We start from the raw sequence: 22,338 nt of genomic DNA, 5'->3' as shown, positions 1-22,338 counted from the left end.
TTTCCTCCATCCTGGTCTACTCCTCTACATCTTCCCACAATATAAAATCTTCATTGCAAGAAGAATTGTCATAGTAGGTTCTCGTATAATTTCTTTTGATGGAGTCAAGCTTAGAATTAGTTGTTCTTCTCTAAAGAAAGGATCGTTTGAAACATAAACATAAATCAATTAATACAAGAATATCACTTCAGATAGAATTTATATTATCTGGGAAATAATGCATCAATCTTTTATTTGAAATAACGAATTACTATCATCAGTCTATTCAGTGATGTTGTTTGTAATGTTAATACTGATAGAGTATTACCAAATAAGTATTTAAATCTCGGCAAAGCATTATACTATATCGTGAGCGATTACTACAACATAAGCTATATGCATGACATGAACGACAACAGAAACGTATAAGCGCTAAGTTTCTCACAGAATTTACTAGACTAAATCTTGTACTGGGCAGTCTTTGATTGACACATTAATTCACCACTGCATGAACGTAATACTAGATAACTAATAATTCGCAAAATACTTAGTAGAATAATTATCAAGTTATTGAGAAGTAACTTTTATAGTAACGCACGGAATTATAGTCACTAGATAGTTTTATCACAACGCAAGAAACGATTAATGTAATCCGCAATGAACGTATTCTCATTTCATATGTAATACAAAGAAAAGTACACATAGCTCGCAAATTAACGTAATGAACTATAAGAGATATTGTCTAATTAATGAGAAAGAAATAATCGCACAAAGAAGAATTATAGTTTTTTACTTGTCATGAAAATGGTTGCAACCGAACGATTAATTATTTACTTTACTTTAAACTGAGCTCAGTGTTATACAATTGAATCGAAATGAATTGTGCACAAACCTGAAATAAGAGAGGATGTTTTCCTCTCAACACGAGAAACTTATTATATTTTCTCAGACGAACAAGGATAACTTTCAGATGAGCATAGGATCCTTTGATCAGGATTCCTAACGTGACGCTAGATGAACTTCTAACGTCTCTACTCTCGATTGTGAAATAATTAGTTACCTTGTGAGCAAAACAGATGAATAATTAGAGCTAGTCTTACAGAACACGCCACAGACAAATTTCCTCTCGATGTATAAGTAGCTGCTCGTATTCAGCTTGAACAGGATTCCTCGAACGTTCCAGAAAATGGCTGCCTTCCTCGAACCTTTCACGTGCCGGCATGGCTCGCCAGGATGTATCTCGCTGGCTTCCTCTTAGTGACGATCGCTGTTGTCCTTTTCCGATCCGTATATGTTTCACAATTATCTTATTTATCGCACACGGATAGGCCGATCTCAAATACTTTACGACTTAATTGCGAAAAGATGATGCAATTATGCGACTCGAATTTGTGTATAACGCACGATGTATCACGCACGATGTCTGGGTTGCGTTCCAAAATTCACTCTGGGTAACTAAAATCTATAGTTTACGTCACGTACACTATAGCATTTTAGTTAACTAGAGTGAGTTTTGGAACATGACCCTGGGAGACGAATGCTCGCTCGGCCGGGCTGCGCGCCCCTCCTAACATGCTCAAGCATGCGCGGTAAACACGTGCCTCGCCGCCTGGGACGCAACGTTGTCGGTCGGCGCCGCTCGCGCGCTTTTTCCATGAACTACGTAGAACGCGCGGCTTGACCTATCATATTACAATCGACACTGATGGCCGCAAAAAAGAATAACACAATCTCTCTCTCTCTCTCTTTCAACTTCAAACAACATAATATATAAAAAAAATTAAGGATAATATATCATAAATAGAAATGAGAAATGATCGATGTAGATAGATGGTTCAGTAAATTCTGTAACATATATTCGAACGATAGAAGACACAAGACAGAGCATAATCACTTATGAACTATTTTTCTGTCGGCCTGACTATTTTTACAGTACCTAAAGCGAATTTTTCAATATGTTACAGAACTTTCATAGGTCTTAGAAGTATTGTGTTTTACGAGCTGCAATACAAATTTTGTTTACGTAATGAAATTATGTACAAATTATAAAACTTTGTAACTTACATTTCGTTCCTTTCCTTTAAGAATCGCCCTTATTCTCGCTTTTTTCTTTTCTTGATCCTCTCATTGTCTTTATTTTCTTCCTCTTCTTCTGTCTCTTCTTATGTTCCTTCACTTTCTCTTTCGTCAATTTCCATTCGTCCATCATTCACTTCGTCCTTTTCTTTATTAGTTCCCTTATTTTCTTTTTCATTCTTTCTATTTTCATCTTTTTTTATCTCTTTAGTTTTATATTCTGACCTATATCATAAATCTAATTAATATATGTGCAATGTTAACGTAGACTATACCAGATCATTACGTAAAAGAACCTAATCTTTTTCACATATAAATTTATAAAAAAGTAAGCCGGTTTTTTACTTACATCTTTACGGATACTATGCGAATCAACAAAATCGCGCGTCGTCCGAAACACTCACTGAAACCCGCCCGTGCGATATGAGACAGAGCGTGCCAAAGGGCCGCGAGCAGCGCCTACTTTTGTTTTTTATTGTAGCCATGCGCGATTCATGGTTCGATGCTCAATTGACAGAATCGTGTGACATTGTCTTTTCTAGTCTTGCAATATTGACTTCATCTCAATGTTAGCGAGAAAGAAATAGGACGCGCGACTTTTTCATTTCACTAACTATGAGAAAGAGATAATTCCTTATATCCTCTTCAATTATGGATTACGTTTATTGCACACTAGTTTCTCCATATTATTGATACGGAAAACTGACGTAACAATGGACAAATCCAATGATGAGATAGTAATAAGTGAACAAAGTGTCAAAATAAAGTATGATGAATACGGAAGGAAATATGGAAGAAGTCGTAACGATCGCAAGCGATATCAGCTGTCGTGTAAACGATTAAGCAGACGGAAGGCATACGTTAATAAAAGGTAAGATAGTAAAATAAGGCATGTTATTGTTGTTACGTTATGTTCTTTATAAGAATATAATAAACATGACAACCGGTGATCCAACCTTATTTAATATTGATATCGAGCGTGTTAGCGTCTTTCTTTTGTGCAGGCGGTGTAATTGGTAATTAATAATAATAATTGAGAAGTTGATTACACAGGCGTACAAATACATTTTTGGTCAAATAACTCTAATCAGAGTAGGTGTCTTATAGATTTTTTAATACAATTGAAAAAAGGTTTCTTTTTTAATTTTTGTTTTAATATATCCATAAATCACAATTGTAATTGATTTAGCACATTTTTAAAATATACCGAACACTTTCCTTTGGCTTTAAAAATCACTAAATAGTCGTAAAATTAATGCGACATGCAGCTATCTTTTTAACTTGTCTTCTTTCATTTTTTTACATTTTTTAGATGTATGCATGGGTAACATCTCAAAGTATTACCAAAAATCTAAAAATTTCATACAGTGTTCTATTATTACATCTGAGTATCTGTATCAAATTTTAGCACAGTTCTGTTATTGGTTTAAAATATGCTTATTTAATCATTTTGTTTGCATTGACTCTTATTATATCTTGGGATTGGCTGCACCAATCTTATTCGGACTAGTCGCAATTGAAAGTTTGCATCGACATTCAAAAAATGTAGTTACATTTTTTATTACGGCTTTAGTTTTTTAGATATTTTAATCGAAAGTTTGTTGACGTATAAATTTCTTTCTTATTCTCATAATTTGATGAAGGAAAAAATAAAAGAGAATAAGAATAAGAAGACAATTCATGTGTCAACAAACTTTTTATTAAAATATCTCAGAAACTAAAGTCGTAATAAAAAATGTAACTACATTTTTTTAAATATAATGTCGATACAAGCTTTTAATTGCGACCAGTCCGAATAAGATTGGTGCAGCCAATCCCGAGATATGATAAGAATCAATGCAAACAAAAAAAATTAAATAACTTTTAAACCAATAAGAGAATTGTGTTAAAATTTCACGCAGACACTCAGACGTAATAATAGAACAATATGAAAATTTTAGATTTTTGATAATAATTTGAGATGTTATCCATACATCCTTAACCTTCGGAGAACACACAGGGTCAATTTGACCCTCACCTCGAGTTTTAGAAATATCAAGAATATACACGTAAATTTTTAGCCAGGAATATTAAAAATAAAAAAAATAATTTTTTTTTCATAAATTATTTAAAAAAAATTTTTTTTTTATTTTTTTAAATATGTAAATAATTTCAACGGCACTTTTTATTTATATCAATTGATTTAACAGTGTTCCAAGTACATCTGGAAATTTTTGCAAGCTGATCGCACTTGTCAATTTAAAATGGTGGACGATCAAAGTGTGTGTAGGGTCAGATTGACCCACAGTGTTCTCCGTGAATGAAAAAATAGGTGTGTTCTCCGAGAGTTAATACACGCGCGTGTATTTAAAAAAGTAGGTACATTTGTAAGCGACGCATAAGCGGGGAAACCGATTATGTTGGGAAGTATTACGAGTGTTTTATTTTTATTTTTTTATAGGAAACAATTAAAATTAACAGAGCAGTTTAATTATAAAGGTATACTTGAAGAAGAGGAAAAAAATGTGTTGGAATGCGATACGACTGCTTACAATACGCCTGAAGAAGAGGAAAAAGATATGTTTAAATATAATACGACTACTTCCGCACATGAAGATATGATTACATTTGATAAAGACGAACGAGCTCTTCGATATATTTTAATTCAGGATAAATGATTAAAAATGGGTCTTTCTGTTGACGATAATGACGAAGAAAGGATTCAATCTGCATTAAGTGCAGAAGAATTAATAAATATTCTCGAAGATGAGGGAGAATACCATTCAGAAAATGAAGAACAACTATATCTAATAGATAATCAATTTGACCGATATCGCATAAAAAATGTAGATAAGCTCGGAAATTGTATAATGAATTTTGCTGAACATAAAGATTGTGTACAAATAGGATATTTCTGCGATGGATCACAGAAAGAGAATGAAGAAAATTATGTACCAGAATTAAAAAAATTCGGACTTTATGAGAAATTGCAAAATGTCTTGAAACAGATAAGTTGGAACGCAAGAAGTTTGTTGCTAGATAAAGACAGTAACAGAGTTGAGACGTTTAACTCTGTCATTTCTAAGTGTATTGGTGGAAAACGAATTAATTATGGTTTAAAAGGATCATATGAAGCTCGTTGTAACGCTGCAGTTGTATCTTTTAATACTGATGAGCCTCTAAGGTTTTTGAGTAATGCTGTCGGAACTAAACCGGGACAAACTGCCTTAAATCTCGAAGAAAGAAAAAAGGAAGTACGAAGCAAAAAATTGTACGAGCATAACAAAAAGCATAACAATCGGCCATTTACTCACAGTCTGAAACGTGCAATGACTGCAGATAATGATTATGGGCCGCACGCAGATAGACCTGATGCTGATCCTATTGAAATGGAATTACGAATTACACAACATATGAGTATGTTAAAACAGTGGCAAATGAAGCGAGCAGATATAGAAGAAGAAACTAGAGAACAAACATCAAGTGGTATATGGCAATATTATCGTACGAAATTATTGACCGCCTCTCATTATAATCACATTTGTAAAATGAGAAGAAGCACTTCCTGCGCGTCAAGAGTACGGTCAATTGTATATCCACAAGAATTGAACGTGGAAGCCTTACAACACGGTGTTGAACATGAAGATGCAGCACGCAAGAACATTGAAACCGTTTTAAACATTCGAATTAATCGTTGTGGATTATTTATAGACGCAGAAATACCATATTTAGGAGCTTCGCCAGATGGACTAATAGAAAATGATGGAATTGTAGAAATAAAATGTCCATTTAGAGCTCGTTTTCTAACGCCAGAAGATGCAATTACATCAAATGTTTCCAATTTACGAGCATTATATCAAAATGCAGAAGATGAACACATGAAACGTTCGCATATATATTATTACAGGGTCAATTACATGTTACACAACGAGAATATTGTATCTTTGCAATTTGGACACTATTAGGATTGAAAATGGAAAAGATTTATCGCGATGATGATTTTTGGAATGAATTACATATGGTGAATAAGCTTGTACAGTTCTATGAACATTGCATGTTACCCGAAATAGTTGACCCCAGACGTGAAAGAAGAATGGAAATTCGTGATCCAGATTACATTATTGAAGCCAAAAGGAAAAAATAGAAAGAAAACAAAAAAGAAATACTAAAGAAATAAAACCAAAAAATAAAAAATAAAAAAATTGCAAATAAAAAAAATAGAAGTAGAAAATAGAAATGCATTCTGCACTTTACGCAGTATATGTATATATTGAGTATACTATAATAAAACTATATATTCAACGCTTTGGGTAGTAAAATATATAAATGCAGTCTACGTTGTGCGCAGTAAAAGAGATAACAATAAAATCATTTCTGCACTGTGCGCAGTAAGTGATAATAAAGTGCATTCTGCGCTGTGCGCAGTAAATGATAACAAAGTGCATTCTGCGCTGATGTGCGCAGTATAAGTGATAACAAAGTGCATTCTGCGCTGTACGCAATAAATGATAGTAAAATGCATTCTGCGCTGTTTTTGTAGTAATTAGTGATACAAAAGTAGGTACATTCTACGCACATGGTACAATGTTTCAATTTTTCCCTTTATGTGAAATACTCTATGATTTATGTATTTCATCGTCACGGATTAGGTATGTGCAATTATTTTATTTATTCGTAATAAAATCCTGGCAAATTTTGTTACAATATTATTTCTCCAGAGTGGCAGTCTTAGGTGGCCTTTACATGCTGTTAATTGATGGTTACAACGGTTGGTGTTTCCTTGATGTAATGGGATCCGACAACATGTCAGTGGAGTTCGATATGTCCTACGTTCATACAAAGGTCTACAATCGGTGTGGCTGCGTTTAATCGTAAGTGAGTCTTTACAGATATAAATTATTATGTCATATCCCGTTTTTAATCATTTTTATTTTGTTTTTAGTGTATTTTCGTATGAATATATTTTCAATATATTTTCAGTTCAGTGTGTAGATCGTATATGGCTTTTTTTTCTAAATAATTGTATATCAAAACGGTCTTGTCTTTCTTTATATTTTTTAAAAATACACTCCGCCAAATAATTAAGGGATAAAAAAAAGTGTCTAAAAAATAAGCAATTTTAAACAGCTATAACTTTAATTGTTTTAGAAAATGGGAATCCAAATCTAAAAAGAAACAGTTTCAAAGCTTAAAATGTCTACTTTTGACAGAAAATTTTCCATTTTGTCAAGCTTGTCGTTTTTTTTTAAATTATTATAATTGAAGAAAGTGAAAAATAGCTGCGATTTTTTGAAATTAGAGATTAAAAGTTTCAAGCTTTAAAAGTTTTTTTAGATTTCCCTTAATTATTTGGTGGAATGTAATTTTGCTGCAGTTTTTTATGGTGTTTTAAATTATTATATACCGTAGACAAAAAGAGATTAGTTTCTGTTTAAATACTGCGCAGAATGCATGTTACGATCCACATACGAACAAATGGACACCGTGCGCGTCTATGTTGAAGAGGCGAAGTAGTGTAGGCGTAAGAGTGATAAACAATTCTTTATGGTACTGGTGGTTACAATGCTCCGACTGGCAATTCCAATGCTAAAGATTCGACTATGAAGAAAGGTAAAACCGTTATTATATTATACGTTAAAATTGTCAAATTACATATAAATATAATGCAATGTGACAATATAGTTATAATTCTAAAACCGATTATGATTGTCTAAAAATGTGGATTATAGTTGCGCCAAATGAGTGTGCCCCTGGATGCAGTTGGTGTGTGCATATTAGGTGACCGACTTATGGCTGTGGGAGAATAGACGGTCAGAAATATTTTAAGGTTGCTTGTCTTAAAGGCCGTGCGGGACTGTGTTATTGCTGTATACTCTATTATATTTTTTATAAAATATAAATAAAAATTATATGTTCAATTCAAATTCGTTAAATTATTTACTACAACCATACTTTTAATTGATTTCTCATGTTTCTTTAAAATGTAATGTATTGTAGTTGTGCATTGTTATTAGTCCCGAATTTCCTAAGGACGGCCAGAGTGATGCTTGCTGCTTGTGAGAAACGGTCTGCAGATCACGCATAAAACAAATGGAGAAATACGCTTCATCAAATTGTTCTAATTGCGCAACGTATGTATATATATATAAATTAAAATTATAATACAACATAATAATTTGACGAATCAAAATTATGTCAAGACAATAAAAATTCGAAATTGTTATTTCGGTCGAATTATCGAGATATAATCTATATTCAAAGATCTATTAATATATATATATGTATTTTTATATATTGGTCGCATGACTCCGTGACGTTGGCTCGGTATTTTGATGGATAAACATTATTTATCAATTAAATTGACTTTGATAGGGCTCAATCGACGCGGAATCGTTTGGTGGTCACGAAAATTGTCATTAAAACGTTTGTTGGTCAATCGTTTTCCTAAGAAATAGGAAATACCGTGCGCTCACGCCATTGGTCGTATGACTAATAGCACAGAGTCATACGACCAATGGCGTGAGAGTACGGTTTTATCTATTTCTTAGGAAAACGATTGACCACCAAACGTTTTAATGACGATATTCGTGACCACTAAACGATTCCGCGTCGATTGAGCCGTATAAAAGTCAATTTGATTAATAAATAATGTTTATTCATCAAATTACCGAGCCAACGTCACGGAGTCATGCGACCAATGGCGTGAGAGTACGATTTTTTCTATTTCTTAGAAAAACCATTGACCACCAAACGTTTTAATTATGATATTCGTGACCACCAAACGATTCCGCGTCGATTGAGCCCTATCAAAGTCAATTTGAGTGATAGAGGTGATATGTCCGGCATTATGCGCATACGGTTTTTTCTATTTTCTGGGAAAACGGTTGACCACCAAACGTTTTTATGATGATATTCGTGACCACCAAACAATTCCGCGTCGAATGAGCTATAAAAAAGTTAAATTGGTTGAAAAATAAAAATTGTCCGGCTAACTTTCACACCGGAAATTTCATTTTTATTTTAGAGGAAAACGACTAACCACCAAACGATCGGACTAGACTACCAAAGACCACCAAACGACCACCAATCGATTTCAATTAATGAAAGTTCGATACGTTGAAGTTGTCCGGCCAACTTCATAGAGGTGGCATGAGTGTGACAAGGCATGAACATGTGCCAATATTACAACACCAAAAATGTTTTATTTCTAGACGTTGGCTACTTTGTTTACACAATTCGACACGAGTGACGTTATTACCCGAATCCCCCCAGGCAATTGAGCACACCATGTAATCCTTACACCATGGTTTACACCGATCTCTTGATACGCGTATCAAATAGTATATTTGAATAGATCAGCCAATAATCAGATTTATTTACTAGTTATTTACTATTTAATACGCGTATCAAGTGATTGGTGTAAACTAGGCCATTAATGGTGTAAACTAATAGTAAATTAGTTTGCTTATTGGCTGATCAGCTCAAATATACTATTTGATACGCGTATCAAAAGATTGGTGTAAACTAGGCCAATGCCTGGTCCACTCTAAAGTTGATGCATTTTGAAACGCATTCAAAACGCGTGTAACTTTCTGTGACTAAACGGCACGCTGTCTCTAGTTTTTAGCTGTCTTTTGGCTGGCGCGCATATTTTGACACGACGTAAGTTTGAAATAAATATACAAAGTGACAAAATATATTTTTAATTTATTTCAATCATATATATATATATATATATATATATATAATATTGTTTGTGTTTTTGCATAATGCAGGAAATACAGATTCCAAATAAATTGGTAAGTCTATCGGTGCAAATAATATTGTTGCTGGCACAATACTAATTTATGAATAAATGAATAAACGAATGAATGAATGAATGAATGAATGAATGAATTTGAATGAATAAATTAAATCATTGGTAATTCTTCAGTTTAGCTACACCAGCACAGAAATCGATGAAATTAGGCTTATTCGACGCGTTTTTGCGTAAAACGAAAGAATCTGGCAGAAAAAAGTGTCGCTCTGCTCAGCGAAGCGAGATATTAATCGTTAAAAAGTTGACAGGAATCAGGTTATAATTCCTGTCATACCGACGAGATGTAGCGACCATGAACATGCCCTGCAGCCATATGCGCATGCTCAGTGGCCGCACGCGCATGCAGCAGATCACGTGAAAACTGTTTGGTTGGTAAGTCAGAAGTGTAACATAATTCAAAATGATATTCTTTCGGCGTATAGATTAGTGACGCGCTTTACAGGTATTTAAGTGTTTAACAGGGCACACACGTGTGTGTGTGTGTGTGTGTGTGTGTGTGTGTGTGTGTGTGCCCCCTGCTTTAATGAAAATCACAACTTCTATAAAGCAGGGCATACACATGGTGTGTGTGTGTGTGTGTGTGCCCTGCTTTAACGAAAATCACAACTTCTATAAAGCAGGGTATACACACGTGTGTGTGTGTGCCCTGCTTTAACAAAAATCACAACTTCTATAAAGCAGGGTATTGAAAGTATACACACGTGCGTGTGTGTGTGTGTGTGTGTGTGTGTGTGTGTGTGTGTGCCTGCTTTAACAAAAATCACAACTTCTATAAAGCAGGAGCAGGATATACACACGTGTGTGTGTGTGTGTGTGCCCTGCTTTAACGAAAATCACAACTTCTATGAAGCAGGACATACGTTACACAACCTGACTTGCTTGATATCCACTGTTCACGGCGAAGATTTAGATTTTGAAGCCACTTTTTTCGTCGCTCCACATTTATTGGAATTTGAAAAAGTTGAAACCTTTTTTCGCTTCTATTACTGCAATTAATTGCAACGCAGCCAGTCATTTTGGAACCTGAGAATACGAGACCGAAAAGCGTATTGACGTTTACAATACTTTTAAAGCGCGTTACTAACCTACATTGGTTAGTTGACGCGCTTAGGGTGCATCCCGATGGAGAAGAAATAGCGCGGGAACGGAACTATTAGAGCTCTAAAAAAGCAGGTATTCTCGTCTGCCATTTTGTATCCAATCATATGTGAAAACATAACCTTTTTGTAAACGTCAATACGCTTTTCGGTCTCGTATTCTCAGGTTCCAAAATGACTGGCTGCGTTGCAATTAATTGCAGTAATAGAAGCAAAAAAGGGTTTCAACTTTTTCGAATTCCAATAAATGTGGAGCGACGAAAAAAGTGGCTTCAAAATCTAAATCTTCGCCGTGAACAGTGGATATCAAGCAAGTCAGGTTGTGTATGTAAAGTAAGTCCAACGCTGTAAAAGCAAAACATTATTTGTGCCTCATTAAATTGAAAATTAATTGTTTTCCTTATTACAGGTACACTTTGAAGCAGTCTACCTTAAAAGAAGCGTACGTTGACATTGCGGCTGAAAGTGTCGATTCGACAAAAAATCATGTCGAGCTTGATGTGCACACTATTACGTTTAGTTTTTTTTTTTTGCGATATTGTCAGCGAATACGATGCAAAGAATGCATTCTATTTGGCTGGAAGTACGACGAATGCTGTTGTAAAGCATATTTGCGAAGAATATGTGTTGCATTTTCGTTGAGGAAAAATTTACCACAGAATGATTTTATAAAAAAAGCGAAACTATACACGACAGCATTGAATTTGAGTGGCTTGAAAGAGCCTTGTTTTAAAACGTTCAACTTAGTTTTACATTCTGACCATTACTATAAAATCTACAAGGATTTCATTTTGAGAAATGAAAACTCCAGGCTCATCAAATAAATTCATAAAAATGTAGAAATAATTTTTCCCACGTGCTGTGATTTAAAGAAAAAAATTATTAAGCATTTTTTCACTGCTCGTTTGTCTTGTACCAAAAATTTTTCTCAGAACATCAAACAACGGAAGAACGTTTTCGGGTCTGCAAGCTTGAAAAAAGCTTAACCAAAAAGTGCTTAAACATATAAGTAAACCCTTTGAAACTGCTTGTTACTTTGTAATAAATATTATATATGGTCTATAAATATGTATTTTATAAAATAAAGTATTGTTTTTAAAAATTAATTCCTTTGGAGATATTGTAAGCATGAGTTTTTATTAGTGTACAATGTACATTATTATTATTATTTTTTCACATTCAATAACGTTATATACAAGCAAACCCATGGATCACCAATGGGATCACCTCTTTCCCCAATAATTGCTGATATGGTCATGCAGGACTTGGAACAAAAAACGTTAAATTCTTTAAATGTACGTTTATCTATTTATCGCAGATATGTTGATGACACATTTATGTCCGCGCCGTTGAACAAGATTGATTTTATCCTGGATACTTTTAACAGCTATCATAAGCGCCTAAAATTCACTTTAGAATACGAGAATAACCGTTGTCTTAATTTCTTAGATTTGTCGCTGCAGGTAATAGATAACAACACCATACAAATCGACTGGTTTCACAAGAAAACGTTCTCGGGTAGATACTTGTCATTTTTTTCAAATCATCCTATTTGCCATAAAATAAGCTCTATCTACAGTTTAGTTGACAGAGCAATTTTGTTATCTCACCCTATATATCACAAAAATAATTTAGAAATGGTCATCGAAATATTACTGGACAATAGTTATTCTCTCAATTTAATTTAAAAAAAAAAAACACCAGGCTCGACAATCTGATTAATGGTAAACTCAGAAACAATGTAAACAACTCGATAGATTCGAGCGATTTATAGTGATCGAAAATTTATAGTGATCCCATTTGTCAACAACATATCTGAAAAAGCAACATTATTATTCAATAAAAAGGAACACATAATTGGCTATATAGATGCCTTAATAAATTAAGTAGCATAATCAAAGCACAAAAAGATAAGAACTCATTAGCTACTAATATAGTAATGTTGTATATAAGATTGCATGTAAAGATTGTGAGGCTTCTTACGTGAGACAGACAAAGCGGCAATTAAAAACTAGAATTAACGAACATAAAAATAATATAAAAATGGACCCATCCAGACACTCGGTCATTTCCAAACATATTAAAGAATTTAATCATTCTTTCGATTGGGACAACGTCAAAATAATGAATACGGAACCTAACTATTATAAAAGACTTGTCTCGAAAATGCTACATATTAAAGAACAAAAAAATGGCATTAATTTGAACAAGGACACAGAGTATCTGGATGAGTCATATTACAGTATTCTTAGCGAACTCACCGACATCTAACTATTTATTATTTCGATGACTAACCTTCGCCGTTACCTAATGAGAATGCTTGTCATTATTATTTGAGACGTAAAAGAGCGAACATTGTTCACGAGAGCACTTAGTTTCGGACCACGACGCAATTCTTTAATTTGTAAGTCCATACTTAACAATCACATAGACTTTATCCCACTATTGAGACATCGAATTTCAGAACGTTTGTTAAACTGACTACAACGTTGATGGACTTAAGATTTCTGCCTTTTAACTTCTGACTTGGTTCGTTTTCGCCAACTAACGAAAAATAGATCATGAACTCTTCTTTGACTGCATACTTGCGAAATGACTATAGACATTCACATATGGGCAATTCCACGTCAAATTGGACAAGATTTGACCTCGTATTTTTTAAATCGATTGAAACTTTTTTTACATTAAGTATACATAAAATAAGCAGACACGTATTTTTTTGTTTGTCCAAATAATTTTTTTTACAAAAGTTATGAACAATGCAATTTTCATCAAAAGTGAAGAAGTCATCTACTTTACAAATTAATATCTCTGGTTATATTTGTCGTAGAGAAATATTCAAAAAACCATTTTAAAGCTAAGAAGGCAATCTTTAAAAAAAATAGTTTAAGTTACAAAAAATTGCAAATTCCAATTGTTATAAGCAATTGAAATGTTTAATTAATTTTTTCACTAAAAAGTACATTTAAAAAATTTTTTTAAATAATGCTATCTTATTCTTTATTTCATTCCAAAAGTACACATATTTTTTTTATGGAGAAACGATGGATTCTATTTTTTATATAATTTTAATGACTGAGGCGTCGCGCCGCGCCGCGTCGCGCTGTGCTCGCGTCTCTAGTTCGACCAAGTAGCGTGGCGCATTCTTCGGAAATCTTTTGTAGGAAGAAAATACAGTATAAATTACATAACTTATAATGTTGAATACAATCAATATTATACAAATCACATTTTTATTATAAATATTATATTTTGACAACAAATTAATTAAAAGACGGCGATACGAGTCAAGCGCGGTACGTGGTGCGCAACTATTATATTTTGAAAATTGTGCAGTATTTTTGTTAAAGTATATCGTTACTGTACTGTATAATTTAATTTTTCTTTCCGTTTTGAATTGCTGGGATTTTCCGTAACGGATGTTACGGATGCTCTAATCTTTTAATTCTTTTTATCGAAAAATTCTTATAAACAATAAACACAGACTTTTAGCGCTCTACGGCAAGTCTCTCGATCTTTAAACCTGTGAGTGATCTCAAGTGTTTTTAAGATTGTGTTTATTTTAGCACACCGTACGAACGCAGATATTTTACAGGCGCAAGGTTTTTTTTAAAATGTCTATTGGAAAACATACTTCATTGACGTTCATAAAAATGTCTCTGTCATCACAAAGGTTTGAAGCGAATCGCCACGCGTATCGAATCATGTTCTTAAAGATTGGAGAGAACAGCTGGTGATGTACAATAGATTGAATTTTAATGCAATTTTCTCGAGAATTAATTAAAATGCCTGTAAAATATCTGCGTTCGTACGGTGTGCTAGATGCCGTGAAACTTACTGTTTCCCTTGCTTTTACGATGAATATCATCCTGGTTCGTGCAATATTGACGTGTAAAACGACTGTATACAATATATTTTAAACTATATATTTTATATCATATAATTCATTTTTAAAAATTAAACAATATTTTTATTAATATCATTTTTGCGCTGTATTTTCTTGTAATTTTTAAAAATATAAAACCATTTTATTACCTACCTGACGTTTTTCATTTTTGTACCAATATTCAAAATAAGAAGATGTAAGTTTTTTATTGAAAACGAAATTGAAAACGATTAAATATTAATTAGCATAGATTTGATAAATTTTACATTAAAATTAAAATTCTGTGTACCATAGCGCGCTCGGAATTCTTCAAAGTCAATTTTCTCGAGTTTTTCTGAAAAGCGCGCCTTAATACTTTGGGAAATTGATGTCCAAATGATAACTCTTAAGTACAGTAAGTACGAAAAAAAACAAAAATCCGTTAGCCTGAAGGTCCCCTTGTTAAACTATTTCTTTTTCAAAGATTGCCTTCTTAGCTTTAAAATGGTTTTTTGAATATTTCTCTACGACAAATATAACCAGAGATATTAATTTGTAAAGTATGACTTCTTCATTTTTGACGAAAATTGTATTGTTCATAACTTTTGTAAAAAAAATGTTTTGGACAAATAAAAAAATACGTATCTGCTTATTTTATGTATATTTCATGTAAAAAAAGTTTCAATTGATTTAAAGAATACGAGGTCAAATCTTGTCCGATTTGACGTGGAATTGCCTATATATATAATTTACCATTTTACAATAGACTCACAGATATTTATTTATATACAATTTTATTATATTCATATACAAGTTTTAATATTCGAATGCTCTCATGTGAGATGTGACTCCATACGGCTTTGTTATTTACTATCGAGAAATGGCTACTTTTTAATTTATTATTTTTTACTGTATTACTTTTTAACATGTTAATTTTCACTTTGCGCGACTCTATGTAATTTTTAATTTAAAATGGCTGAAAAAGACCCTGTGCGGTTAAAACGTTCCGTTGTATATGTATAAGTATGCTTATTAAATTTACTTTAAATTGACATCTACGTGTTTGCTCGATTGTTAGCCTTTATTCCTATTTATTTTGACATACAAGCGTTTCTTTATTTATCTATTATTTATCTATACATTATTATTATTATTATTATTATTATTATTATTATTATTATTATTATTATTATGCAGTTACAGTGTTATTTATGGAGTAACAATCTTTTGGAAAATGAAATTTATTTCATACAGTTCAAAATCATTTTATTTGATACAAAGTATAATTATCAAAAAGGCAAGTAAATTATTTGACATTGTGCTGTTGTAAATATTCAGCAACTTTCGGATTATGAGAGAACAGTTTCAAATAAGATGTAACCTTTTCAGCTTACTCTTCAGGTAGACATTTTCGACAAACAAGCTTTCAATTTTTTCATCTGTGTAATACTCTTGAAGCTTACCCAGGTAGCAAACACAAGTCATTTTGACGTCAAATACTAGTCATGTTTGTACGAATGACGTCAAATGACCAAAAAGCGACTATGTCTTTAAAAATGACATTATACTGACGTTATTCCATAACGTCATTATAACGTCTATTTTTAGTCATTTTTGGTTTATGACATTGGCGACTAATAATGGACGTTTATAAGACGTCATTTTTTAGACCATTTAAAGACGTCATTTTAAAGACGTCTTAAAGTCGTCCAAATAAGGACTTTTTGTAATATAACTATTTTTACTTCTTAATATTGTATAATAAAGTAATAATAAAATAAAAACCACAAAATTAACTACAATATGTTTGTTTCGCAACTTCATGATTGAAGTGGCGAATTTATGGTATAAGTGGATGTAGTTGCGTGTGATTATAGTTTTATGATAACTATTTCATGCAGTGTTATAGCTATCAAGAAGATTATCATTACAAGATTTTTGAACACTTTAAAGATGTATCTGTTATAGACAAGTACAGTTAATAAGGAAGCATCAGGTGAGAAGATCGTCACTGTCCACTGGATCATCGAAGTCAAGCGACTCGGGCGCGGTACTGTACTAGGATGGGTGACCGCCTTGAGAGCGGCTATACGCACATGGCTTGTAACAAAACAGTAAAAAAACTTTTTTTCTTAGATAAAGAAAAAGAACATTTTTTTATAAACGTTTATCAAATAGACATTTTTTAAAATTTTAATTTTATAAAAAAAACATTTCTAGAAACCGATATGTCGTAATGGACCTATTTTTGCCGTCAATAAGACGTCAGAAAATGACGTCAAAATAACGTATCCGCGATGACGTCAATTGTCTGTGACATTAGACCGTCATTTTAACGTCATTATGCCGCCAGTTAGTGACGTCAGGAATGGTCAGTAAAGGACCAAAATTTGACGTCAAAATGACTTGTGTTTGCTACCTGGGTAGGGTCCTGAAATGAGTGGAAGTACATTAAATATGATAAATGGAGCATTAAATTAGTAAACAAAAAAAAATTAGAAATTTATGCGGCAATTACCTCAACACTTGACCCAGGATGCGACGTACTTGGATTTTTTTTCATTGTCCTCAATTAACATTTTACAAACAGCCAAATACTTAATCTAAAAACACAAATATGTCAAAATGTGACAAAACTGCAACATGAAAACAATTTTTGGCGATGAGTATTATTTAAATAATATACCTTCTGCCCTTGAAATTACTGCTCCAAATACGTACAATGAAACGGAGTCACGATGTGTCGATTTACGATAAATACGACACTTATAAAACAAATTATACTGTCGCGCGTTTAAGAACACACGTCTAATCAATTAAGAATCAATTAATACTTAACAATTAAAGTAATTTAAATCGACTTGACTGGCAATATATATAACGTCTTTCCGATATGAACATTGAAAAACTGTGAGCCAACTTGGTTTGTCGGATTCACCAGCACTTTTTTCAGATCAATATCGAGACATCATTAATTTTGACCATGGTTTTGGTCAGTTGATGTAATTTCTAAATTAAATAGTTTTTAAATTTTATTGCGAAAAATATTACCCCAGCCAGGGTTTGAACCTGGAACCTCCCGTATACCGTGCGGGTGTCGTACAACTTTACTTTAATTGTTATTCTATATACTGGCGAAAGAAATTTACTATTCTGTTAATTAATACTTATTCTCAGTTTTTCAGAATCGATATTTCAGCTTTATTTTTACATTAATCGCGAGACCGAAAAGCGTATTGACGCTTACAAAAAGGTTATGTTTTTACATATGATTGGATACAAAATGGCGGACGAGAATACTCACATTTATAGAGCCTTAACGGAACAGTAACGGAAAAAGAGATATAGGGGGGATTCCGTTCCGTGTTATAGTGAGTGGGTTCGATCCCCATGGCACGGAGCTGTTACGGAACGGAAAAGAAACGGAAAAATTTATAACCTATCCTGTTGAAAATTCGCGAATAAGTGCTTGGCAGTGGATCGATCGCTTTGCAACATATTTTTGCAAATAAAGAGCAATATGTCGTCATTGGTAGGTATTATATGTGAAAATAAAATATATAGGTAATTCTTCAGTTTAGTATATATGTTAATATGTTAATGCTAATTAACATGTATGTGATATATTTTATTAATTACCAGAAATTCAAATGTGGATATTGTCGCTGGGTTGTTTGGTTCGATAAAAACGGACAAATTTCACATCATCCTTGCTTAGCAAATCATACAGAATTAATAATGGATAAAGATCAAAATCTCTTTATAAATGGTATGTATATTTGTGTATAAGAGAGGCAATATATATATATATATATATATATATATATATATTTAATGAACCATTTTATTTGTTTTATATAAAATTGTCATTCAATATAACTAATAATGGTTAGAATATGTGTTACATAAATTTGTTGTAAAACTAAACCTGAATTTTTTAGATTTTGTAGAAACACACGTCAAGAGTGAGAATAATCAAAACAGCACTGCCTGTGTAGATGATGATAATCTTATTCCTATCATCAATGACAATTCTACGTCACTATCTCCAGTCTCTCTGGCATCATCAAAATCAAGAAGTATAAATTTCAATGATTTAAATAAACAAAATTGACATAAATTTAAATGATTAATTTATATACTTCTTTGTTGCAGAAAGAAAGAGAATTGATTTAGAGAAATATGACAAAGTTTATGAAGATGAGTATGACGGTATATCAGAGTCTCCAATCCTTACCAATATTATAGAAAATAAATACTCCAAAAAAGGATTAGATTTATAAAAAAACTATTATTAATAAATAAGGTAAACGAATGGAAAAGAACACAATTAAGTTGGCTCAAAGAAATACGAAGAAGACAATTGCTTAACTTTTCTTACCGTATCAATTCTTAAAAAAGATAGAAAAGAAAAAAGAAAACAAACACCAAAACTTTGGGTTCAATCAATATTTACTTAAAAAAGGAGACAGCAACAATTTAATTAACGAAATGGCAGATAATGATTCTTTGAAATATTTGGAATATTTGCGGATGACTAAGGAATTCTTTGACAAATTATTGGAGTTACTTGAATCAAGAATCACAAAACAACATATTATAAGAACTCCAATATCGCCGTCTATGCGACTACAATTCTGTTTACGTTATTTAGCCTCAGGTGACACAATGCATTCGATTTCTTTCGCCTTTCGAGTTGGATTGAAGAATAGAGGTACTAATGAAAGGTGGGATTGTCAAATAATTAGCAATAATTGAAAAAAAATTTAAAATGCTGACACCTTATAACCTTATTTTCTAATATAAACAGTTGTATAAGTAATATGTACGAAATTAAACTTTCCCACCCTTCAGAAGACGTGCACAAACAAAAAAGGTGCTTTTTTATGCTGACGCTCGGCGTCTTCGCGCTGCTTTGGCTTTGACGCTTAAAGCTGAGAAAATCCAGCTTTCTTTGTTTGACGCTAGCGTCAGATCAAAATCACGTGATCTCGCGATACGTTGAAACGAGCGTCCCATGAATTCGCACCTTAACGTACCTTTGAAATTGAGATTGAAAGCCTGAAATAAAAATGAGAGCTTTGAAACGATCGTGTATATTTTTCACAAAAATATTCACGCAGAGCAGCAATCATGTCACAGCAGTAGTTCACGGATCTTGCGAGAGATGGCGCGATGGCGCATGCAGCTGTGGGCAGTTTCGGGGTTGGGCGGTTGGCTACATTGTCTGGTTCGTACATACAGCAATCGAACAGGACAGATATATGATACAGATATTTCGTTAGGCATTTTTTTCAATTATTACTAATTATTTTACAATCCCACCCTTCATTAGTACCTAAACTTTACTCCTGTAAAAGGATTTTGCGATCTATGAAGCCGTTTTAAAGAACGAGCTTTGACAGATATGTCGTACAGATGCCTCGTTAGACAAGGACAGATATCTCTCGTATTATTATTCCTTTCTCTATGTACACTGGGGTAGCGTACACTTGTATGGTAAAATCAGGATTTTTGGGAATTCTAGGGTATATTTGAAGAAAGAAAAACGGTAATGTTATTTAGGACAAAAAACTCTCTATTTATTATTTCGTTGATAAAATGTTGGGAAATATAAACGAAAATACATATATAAATGAAATATATGTTATTTTTTTTATTGTTACTGTCGAAAGTAAATAATATTTACATAATATATCACTCGTTTACGCGGAGTAAATTATCGTAAGTTACTACAAAATCCCGTTTACGCGAAGGAATTATCGTAAGTTACTACAGTAGAAGTAACGCTCGCGTAAACGTAGTAACAGACTCACACACACATGTGTTTATCTATGTATATGGGGCGTTCCACGCCAAATCGGACACCATTTGGGTTTTGCATCTTCGATTTTTTTGAAAATTTTTTATGTTATATAGTATTGGTTGAAAGAGGCCTCCATGATTTTTTTTCAAATTTTTTTGTCGAATTGTTTTCAAAATATCGATTTTTGAAAAATTACGTTACTTTTTTTTAAACGCCCATAACTTTACGAAACATGGGCCAAATGGGCCGTTTTTTTTTCAAAAAAATTTTTTTAACTGTATTTCTATAAGATTTTTAAATTTTTGACACAAATTTTTGATTTACAAAAAACACGTATAATACTGATCGATTTTCTCCAAAATTTTTTGTAAAAAACTATCATCGATTTCACAACTTTTAAGCCTAAATTTATAATGAGATAATAACGGGATCTATTTTTTTTCGATTTTTTAATTTCCATCTTTTATTTATCTGTGCTGAAAAATATCTGAAAAGAAAAAATAATTTACACAGGAACTGCTATTAATAATTATCTAAGACATAGTGATTACTTACTAAATAGTTTACAAATTGATTTCAGAATAAATACAGTGAAATTAAAGTGTTTATTATTTATGTTTGATAAATTTTTTTTTATTAAGTAGCGTTTATTTTTTTACACGTTTAAATATTTTAAAAATTCGAGATTCAACAGATGATGAAAATTGTTTAAATCTCAAAGTGCCTTCTCCGTCTGGAATTACACAATGATATTTCTGCGTTCCTGTTATTGTCTTAGCTCTAATATATCGCTTGTCTAATGATTCTTTGCTCTGAATATAATTTTTGTTAGAGAAGAATTGCGCAGATATTTGGCAAAGAATTTAATTTTATTGCCCAGTTATATAGTTCTTGAGGAGTTGAGATTTGTTCGTCATATGGAAGTTGAAGACTTGCTCGTGCCGCTATTCTCTTAACAGTTCCTCCTACTCCATCACAAGGATCTTTACCATGAGCTGTTGCAAAATAATGCCATTCAGCCAAAGTCTCCTTCATGAAAATTAAGATTTACAAAATTTTTATAATTTTTAAATTGTTGAGGTGCTCCGTCGGAAAATTTGCCAAATATCTATGCGCAATTCTTCTCTAACGAAGATTATATTCAGAGCAAAGAATCATTAGACAAGCGATACATTAGAGCTAAGACAATAACAGGAACGCAGAAATATCATTGTGTAATTCCAGACGGAGAAGGCACTTTGAGATTTAAACAATTTTCATCATCTGTTGAATCTCGAATTTTTAAAATATTTAAACGTGTAAGAAAATAAACGCAACTTAATAAAAAAAATTTATCAAGCATAATAAACACTTTAATTCAACTGTATTTTTTCCTGAAATCAATTTGTAAACTATTTAGTAATCACTATGTCTCAGATAATTATTAATAGTAGTTCCTGTGTAAATTATTTTTTCTTTTCAGATATTTTTCAGCACGGATAAAAAAAAGATGGAAATTAAAAAATCGAAAAAAAAATAGATCCCGTAATTATCTCATTATAAATTTAGGCTTAAAAATTGTGAAATTGATGAGCTTTTACAAAAAATTTTGGAGAAAATCGATCAGTACGTGTTTTTTTGTAAATCAAAAATTTTTGTCAAAAAGAACCCCGCACAAAAACCTATGGAAATGGGTTCTCGGCGAATTTGTCTGAAACTTTGGGAAATGTTGTTCATG

General features: G+C 32.5%; 2 protein-coding genes and 1 long non-coding RNA gene across 6 annotated transcripts; all 3 read left to right on the top strand.

Annotated features, from left to right (window-relative positions):
• The first annotated feature begins 2,043 nt into the window (after window positions 1–2,043).
• LOC143905775 (uncharacterized) lies at window positions 2,044–8,855 on the top strand. Its single transcript, XM_077421365.1, has 2 exons — window positions 2,044–7,644; window positions 7,764–8,855. Exon 1 carries the CDS (start codon window positions 4,719–4,721, stop codon window positions 5,997–5,999), a length of 1,281 nt encoding a protein of 426 aa, XP_077277491.1. The 5' UTR covers window positions 2,044–4,718; the 3' UTR covers window positions 6,000–7,644; window positions 7,764–8,855.
• Window positions 8,856–10,237: 1,382 nt separating this feature from the next.
• On the top strand, window positions 10,238–13,205 carry LOC143905777 (uncharacterized). The gene is made up of 3 exons (XR_013259320.1): window positions 10,238–11,026; window positions 11,117–11,283; window positions 11,360–13,205. It is a non-coding gene; the product is annotated as an uncharacterized LOC143905777 (long non-coding RNA).
• A 9-nt stretch (window positions 13,206–13,214) lies between these two features.
• On the top strand, window positions 13,215–20,460 carry LOC143905776 (uncharacterized). 4 transcript variants are annotated; one of them, XR_013259319.1, is made up of 8 exons: window positions 13,215–13,354; window positions 16,013–16,112; window positions 16,205–16,282; window positions 16,784–16,929; window positions 17,036–18,347; window positions 18,458–18,584; window positions 18,757–18,894; window positions 18,971–20,460. XR_013259319.1 is itself a non-coding variant. In XM_077421368.1 (6 exons), the coding sequence occupies exons 3-6, from the start codon at window positions 18,336–18,338 to the stop codon at window positions 19,096–19,098; spliced, it is 405 nt and encodes a 134-aa protein (XP_077277494.1). In that variant the 5' UTR covers window positions 13,234–13,354; window positions 16,013–16,112; window positions 17,993–18,335; the 3' UTR covers window positions 19,099–20,460. The 4 variants fall into 4 exon arrangements, 2 of the variants coding, with proteins under 2 accessions (XP_077277494.1, XP_077277493.1); XR_013259318.1 differs by having other exon boundaries at window positions 13,228–13,354; window positions 17,993–18,347; XM_077421368.1 differs by lacking the exons at window positions 16,205–16,282; window positions 16,784–16,929 and having other exon boundaries at window positions 13,234–13,354; window positions 17,993–18,347.
• The last annotated feature ends 1,878 nt before the right edge of the window (window positions 20,461–22,338 follow it).

Source organism: Temnothorax americanus, unplaced genomic scaffold (genome assembly GCF_048541705.1).
Source record: "Temnothorax americanus isolate GAGA-0224 unplaced genomic scaffold, ASM4854170v1 Scaffold67, whole genome shotgun sequence".
NCBI lineage: Eukaryota > Metazoa > Arthropoda > Insecta > Hymenoptera > Formicidae > Temnothorax > Temnothorax americanus.
Note: the sequence above shows the minus strand (reverse complement) of the source record. Positions and strands in the feature narration are given on the sequence as shown.

Excerpts from the sequence above, each read along its gene's own strand:
- LOC143905776 (XM_077421368.1), top strand. Across the intron at positions 18,585-18,756 it reads TCAAAATCTCTTTATAAATG|ATTTTGTAGAAACACACGTC; the intron begins GTATGTATATTT and ends TGAATTTTTTAG. Across the intron at positions 18,895-18,970 it reads GGCATCATCAAAATCAAGAA|AAAGAAAGAGAATTGATTTA; the intron begins GTATAAATTTCA and ends TCTTTGTTGCAG.
- LOC143905775 (XM_077421365.1), top strand. The coding sequence starts at position 4,719 with ATGGGTCTTTCTGTTGACGATAATGACGAAGAAAGGATTCAATCTGCA.